The 7,226-nt window shown below is 42.1% G+C and overlaps 1 protein-coding gene across 1 annotated transcript in view; it reads right to left on the reverse strand.

Moving 5' to 3' along the window:
- Positions 1-1,721: 1,721 nt before the first annotated feature.
- Positions 1,722-7,226, reverse strand: part of LOC112488282 (von Willebrand factor A domain-containing protein 8-like) — a 17,844-nt gene continuing 12,339 nt past the window's right edge. Inside the window, 9 exon segments of the mRNA XM_025063684.1 lie at positions 1,722-2,000; positions 2,089-2,249; positions 4,748-4,825; positions 4,935-5,069; positions 5,384-5,512; positions 5,603-5,707; positions 5,809-5,917; positions 7,056-7,057; positions 7,216-7,226. The exon segment at positions 7,216-7,226 is cut by the window's right edge and continues 37 nt beyond it. Coding sequence (XP_024919452.1) covers positions 1,883-2,000; positions 2,089-2,249; positions 4,748-4,825; positions 4,935-5,069; positions 5,384-5,512; positions 5,603-5,707; positions 5,809-5,917; positions 7,056-7,057; positions 7,216-7,226 — 848 coding nt within the window. The 3' untranslated portion in view covers positions 1,722-1,882.

The raw sequence follows: 7,226 nt of genomic DNA on the forward strand, positions 1-7,226 counted from the left end.
TTTACAGCATTGAGTATTTTCGGATTAGGTATCAAATCGGCCGAATTTTTTAATTTTAACCAATATCGAGCCGATACTGATCCTGAGAATCGTATCGTATCGGACCATCTCTACACGCAATAATAACAGACTTAAACTTTATTAGAGAGATACGAGTGGATCGACATTTCACTATTTGGTGTAGGGCAGGGGTGTCCCAGAGTGTGGGTCATGATGTGAGGCATCTGAGACAGGTGGTGCTGGGATGACAGTAGTGGAAGCGGGGGACTCTGAGGGTGAGGGTGCGTCTGTATGTGAGGAGTGTTTGTGTGGAAGTGCTGTGCCTGGTGGTGGTGGTGGTGGTGGTGGTGATGGGAGTGATGGTGGTGAAGGTGTGGGTGATGAGTGGGCAGCGGGGGTGACACCGGAGACAAAGGTCTGTCCTGTAGACCGGGGCCTCTCAGGACCGTGCCCTCCGCTGGGATGATACCGTGTTCGCTGTAGCTGCGTATGGCCCCGTAGCCATTGGCTAAGCCGTTGGGAAACTGCGAGTACAGAGAAAACTTGGCCTGGGGCTCGTAAATGCCAAGACCTGGGGGGAAACCGTTGGAGACCTGCAGCATGTCCTCTGAACCTGATGGCGGGTAGAAGTCTGCATCCAGGGCAGCATCGTAGGAGGGACCGCCATCCTCGCACGGGTCACTGCCGGTGTCGCAGGTGCCTTCCTGTCTGAGATTGGCTGAGTCAATGAGCTGAGGGGGTTGCTGAATTGTATTTCCCATGATCCCTTGCATGAAAGAGAAGGAGAAATCCATTGTTGTGCTCCTGCATCCTTAACTGTCTTTTTCTTTGACTGGATCTAATACCAGGGAACATGACATGGGACACAGGTAAAGGTAAGTGAGACTGATAATTTCAATTTGCAGGTTTGACACTGAACATCAACTGGTGCACGATTACAAACACACAGTAAGCCAATACACATATCACTACTATTTTATCATATACATTTAACACCTTTATATAAGTGGCGCTTTGGCCCAGAGGCAATGTCTCTGTCATTGGTGTGGAACCCCAGGGTTCACCTCCTGGACAAGTTCGAATCCCGGTTAGGGCGGTTAATACCTTCCAGTGGACTCACCACCCGCAGGAAGGTTTGGGGGGTTGGTATGGTGCAATGTGATTTGGGTAGCGACTGCTGTCCCCGCAACCCGGTAACGGATAAGCGGATGAAAATGGATGGATGGATGGATGGATTATGTCGGTTACTTTCTCGTAAAAAGCATCACCAAAAAAAAAAAAAAGTCTCCTGACGCATTTATTCCACTTTGTATTGATTTGAAAGTATCTAAGAATAAAGTACAGTTAAAATAAATGTACTTCAAAGATTTGCGTAAAATACATAAAAGCCAAATATATATTTTTTTATATGATAAACAGAGTGGAACCTCGGTTGTTGAACACCTCCCTTTTCGACCAAATCAGTTCACGAACAAAATTTTGACCTAAAAAATTGCCCCGGTTGTCGTACCATAACTCAGTTGCCGAACAAGCTAGAAACACCAGTGACAAGTCACCGAGTGTGTGGCATCAGACTTGCCTCTGCCCGTGCTCGGAGTACGCATGCTAAGAACCGTTGTCTGATTTTATATAGTTGTGTTTATTTTATTTTTTTTTTGTTAGATTGAATTTTTTCATAGGTTTCGTGTATGAACATGTACAAAAAATACTGTTGAAAAATTTTACCGTGATTCCTATGAGGGAAAATTGTTTCAGTTTCCAAACTTTTCAGTTCACGACCGGCCTTCAGGAACAAATTAAGTTCGAAAACCCGAGGTTCCCACTGTATATATTTTGTCAATACATTATGTCAACAACTCAGCAGTGGCCCAAACATATTCGTTTACCTCTCTTTAAGCTCTCCATCTGTCAACTTCAGTTCTTCCTTCAGTTTCTGGTACCTGTCCCACCTCAGAAGTCGGGTGCCGTCGTACAGATCCAGCTCCCTGTCGTGAAGTAACCTTGAACACCAGACGTGCCAACATTCAGACGAGCAGCGTGGGGGAAACAGTGGTCCGTCAAAATTAATGAATCAACGGACTGCCGTACCTGGACAGGACAGCCAGGGTTCCCAGGTTGACTCTGTGGATTCCGTCCAGTAGCAGCAGTTTGCCCTCCAAGGCTGCTGTGACCAGAGGAGAGGGTCTCCAGGCCGTGTCTCCGTTAGGGAGGGTGTACCTCTGCTGGAGAAGGTCTCTCGCCGTCATGTCCTTGAGGAGGAGTAGGAAGAAGGATAAAGTAAAGTAAGTAAAGCATGGCTGTAAAAATAAACTATCAAAGTCAGAAGGGGGAAAAAAATTCTGATTAACTGCTGCCCCTAGTGGTCAGTTTGTGTCTCTTAGGCACATGTAAACAGACGTTATATATCCCTGATTTTCATTATGGACTTCAGTATATGACAAAAGAGAACCAGTTAATTGTGCAATAAAAAAAAAAACTAAAATAAGTTTTCATGACATTGGTGTCCAGTAAATTTTTGTTTTGTTTTTTGAACTCATTTTTCGAGATTATAGCAACAGGACTGTGAGCAGCAGTGTCACAGTACCAAAGTGTCTCTGTCATTCCAAACTCACTGGAAATTTCTGTCCAGGAAGAGGAAACACAATAAATCCTACCAGACACGTCACACTGTCATGGCAGAGACACAGAAGGGAAACAAAGGAAGAATTCAAGGGCAACTACAGTTCTTTTTTTTTTAAGGAGGAAGAGCCGGTTTTAAAACATTACACTTCAGTTGTTGTAGATTGTTGCTTCACTGTCAGAAAATCGAATTGAATCTCAAAATGTTGTGGTAAACCAAATACTAGTCTACTGGGAAATACAGATCAACACGATGCAGAAAATTACACAATAAAAAGTTAAAAGTATGACTTGCAAATTTAACCAAAGCCACTTCATTTTCTAAAACATTCTTTTTTTTTTATTATTTTGGGCCTCTGACAAGATGAATTTCCCTGGCGGAGGATGCCACAACTCCCGCGGCGAGGAGTGACCCCTGACCTCAGCTGCGCTAAAAATAACCACGACATGATGCATTTTTACATGAAGCTGCTTCCTGCAGGGTCGTCATCCAGCAGACTGCATTCCACAGCATATCAAACAAACACACTAAAACACGAACAGACGCTCGCACACACACTTGTGTTAACATTCAGAAGGACTTAGAGGAGAAAAAAAAAAAAAAGTTATGTTCTTCAGGCTATGGCCTGGCAGTGAACTGAGGCCCAGGTAATAGAAACCAGATGTTCCATTTTTTTTTTCCTTCTTCTTCTTACATAAAAGTAACTCTCACTTTGATTAGGATTATGTGGCCATTGATTAGGATTATGAAATTATGGCATGATCCTGCCAATACAGGAATGAATTTGAATGTTATAATTCATATCTCTCTTTGTATTAGAAGACAATAACAATTGTGACCTACGTATGTTTAATGTACGTTTGTTGAACATGTTTAATAAAACTCCCTTTTCACAAACGACTTATAAGATAATAAAATTCCAATATCTTTTGGAGGGCACAGAATTGATCCATAATATAATATAATATAATATAATATAATATAATATAATATAATATAATATAATATAATATAATATAATATAATATAATATAATATAATAACGCAAACTTTTCAACCTGATGTATGGCAGGAAGGCAAAGGACAGGAAGAATCCTGACACAAAACCGCAGATGTGGGCAAAATTGTCAATCCACGGAAGCAGACCAAAGGAAAAGAAGAAGATGGAGATGGCCAGCAGCTTGACGAACGCCCACCAAGGTCTCTCCAGGATTTGCCAGCACTGAAACAGTTCCACAAACAGACAGGCCAGGATACCAAACTGACTGCCTGCAGGACCCACCTGAAGAGAACACACAAACCCACACAGGCTGCCACAGGAGGCGCCGTTAAGCATGTAGTTCCTCTGGGGCTCGATCCTAGGACCCTCTAGGTCCTAGGTAGTGATAACCACTAGACCACGGGAGCCACTCTTTGCCCGGGTTCATTAACCAAGCACTGCCTCTGGTGCAGACTTGGCCCTCAGACACGAGAGCAGGCTCAGAGACGCTGGCACGAAAAGAGTACTTGGAAAGGAACAACAGGGAGTTTGTGAATATCTGTGACAAGAACGGATCGAAGGTCACTTGGTCAAGGAGGAAGACAATCTGGCAGGGAATAACAAAAGCAATATCCAGTGGGGGCTTTCAGATCCAGACAGACAAGCTGGTGAGGGCTGAACAGCCAGACGACGGAAAAAAGCGATGGCGATAGATATGGCAGTCCAAACAACCACCACCATTAGAAAGAAGTAAAAATAATTAGCTCAATAGGAGCTAAAAAGTGCTCATTTGAATGCAATTAATATTTCTTGCAAATATTTTTTTTCATTGGCATGGTGTAGGGGGTGCCAAACCTATGGCCCGTGGGCCAATTCGGCCCATTAGGGAGATCAATCCGGCCCGCTTGATGAATTTTGAACTAAAGAATATGCACAAACCGATCATGTTTGTGATTTTTTTTACAAATGATATTTCATTAAATATAAATAATTTCTGATATACTTGTACTTTTTTGCATGAAAACAAAGGGTAAAAACCTTATTGTTATTTATAGGAAACGATGTACGCGGCCCCTGAACTAAAATGAGTTTGACATCCCTGGTGTAAGTGGACTATTTTATGAAACCAAAATGATTTTCTGACCCACCTGGTAGAGCATGACCGGTTCTATGCTGTAACCCAGCATGTCTGCAAACCTTCTGGCCAACACTGATTTGCCACATCCCTAAAAAGAAAAACGACGACAACATTTTTTTTCAACATGTAAACAAACGTTGTCCGCTTTACAGCGAACGTACGGTATACAAACATTCATCCGACAGTGGCGTGGATACCTTTGGTCCTATCAGACAAATGTCCTTGACTAAATGAGACTGCATCATATCAGACAGGAGCTGAGAGTGGCTCTCTGTGCTGATGAAGTTCATGCTGCTACTGGAAGGATGGGGCTGCTTGTTTCCTGCGGGAACCTGGAAGAATTTTTTTCGGAAAAGAAGAAGCGTTGTTCAACAACTTTGTACAATTGTGGTGAAGGGACATTATTTAAAGGGCAAGCGGATTTGTAAATCCATTATAACTATCAATCAGACATCAACTCCATCACTTAATGGAGCAGGACAAAGTAATCACTGAGCATGTCAAATAAAATGCTTCTTCTTTTTTTATATATATAAATGTTTGAGTAAAAAGAGCAAAAGACATTTGCGGCTGGTAAAGGTTTTATTGTTATGAATTCATTTTTTTTTTTTTTTAAAAAGTGCCAAAAAAGTCAGTTTACTGTTACCTGAAAGGTGATGTCTTTCTCAGCAACACGTAAAGTGACATCGGCGAGGCCCACTTTCTCTGTTGCCATGGAAACACCCATTACGGTACTGGGCGTAGGCTGATGGTGGCCGTCCAAAAGCTCGAATCTCTGTTAAACGGAATCGATTACATCTGTAACTTTCAGATCAGACAGGACGACACCGTTTTTTTTTTTTAAAAAAAACTTATTTGCAAGTACTTTGAAAACTCCCTCCATGGCCGAGCGTCCGTCCTTGCCCAGAATACTGTCGTACGGGTAAAGTCTGTGGACTAGCTGCTGCGGGGACAACATGGGGAATGTGTTCTAAAAGAAAGAACAAAAAGAGGGGGAGGGGGGGGTGTTGTTTTCTGCAGACCAAACAGTAAAGTGCTCTTATTGGTTCAGGTGTTGAGCGTCCTTCTCACCAGCACGTGGAGGGCAGGGACAAGGTTGTCCACAGGAAAGTCGGGAAAGCCCAGGTCGGACGATTCCTGGGAGCAGAGTGTCATGGCTAAAGACAACAGCTGGGAAACCCTGGCAGGGGAATTGACAGGTGAATTACAGACTTTCCGATAAATACAAATGATTATGACGATGACGATGACAAAAAAGGCGATTCTACTCTATTATGTACCAAATGTATAACCTGTACACAAAGTCCTAAAAGCCCCACAATGGAACTAAGAAGCATTGTAACCAGGGACGCAAATAACACTCCACATTATGCACTTTCAATTTTTGAAATAAAAAAAATATTCGATGATTCTCAAGTTTCAGATTGTACCTGAATGCATGCTTTATGTGACAGCCGCAATATCGGCATCATATCAACGTCATAATCTGTGTATTTGGGAATATAGAGGGCTAAAAAATTGTAATAGTTAGCAGAGTTAGTGAATCAAAGTAAGAAAATACATTCTAAAAGTTGATGTTTTTTTTTAAAATATTTTGTAGCAATGTCTGTGGATTTGCAAAGGGGGTCCCCGTCCAGAAGCTAATACTGGTTGCAGGGCGTGGGCCTTGGCATTGAATTGAGTGTTTCCAACATCATGGGCTTAGATGTGGTGAAACACAGCACAGGTAAAAGTGAGTGTTGGAATGTACCCTAAATTAAGCAACTTAATGCCAAAAAATTGCAAAAAATTAGAGCAAAATTTATCATCATCCTACTAAATAAATTAACCTCAGATGGTATTTCCCACAAATCCATAGACCGGTTCAAGGCAACTTTCAGGCTGCCCTTAGTTTAATTGACCGAAAGCATTCCACTGTCACTTTAGGTGTGCCTCAGAGCTCTGTTCTGGGGCCCATGGCAATATCTTCTAAAAAAAATACAATATCAACTTTGACTGCCACAGGTGATATCTGATGATAGCAAAATGTACTTCGCCCGTTAACCAACATCCAACCTCCCATCAAAGACTTTTTTGCTTTTAAATTTTCTCAAATATAACAGTAAGAAAATCTCTAAAATTGACAGTTATTCTCTTACAAATCGCTGCGGTTTCCTTCTACAAAGACTAAGAGTAATCCTTCTTATCCTTGAAAATACTTTTTCTTTTCAATACCACATCAATAACATTATCTGGTCCGCAGACTTCCAACAGCTCCAACGCCTCCACCCTTCCCTCATCTCACATACCGTTGCTATTATTGTCGACAGCTTTGTCACTTCTCACCTAGAACACTGCAACTCCTTTTTCTCTGGTCTCCCTCTAAAATATATCTGTGAACGCCTTCTTTCTTCTTTCAAGTATCAAACACGAGCTGTCGACTAAACTACAGAATGAACAAAAAAAAAAAAGAGGACGGACGAGACGGTTGGTCTTTACTCTCACTCAGG

This window comes from Cynoglossus semilaevis, chromosome 16, assembly GCF_000523025.1.
Source record: "Cynoglossus semilaevis isolate Cse_v1.0 chromosome 16, Cse_v1.0, whole genome shotgun sequence".
In the NCBI taxonomy this organism is placed as follows: Eukaryota; Metazoa; Chordata; class Actinopteri; order Pleuronectiformes; family Cynoglossidae; genus Cynoglossus; species Cynoglossus semilaevis.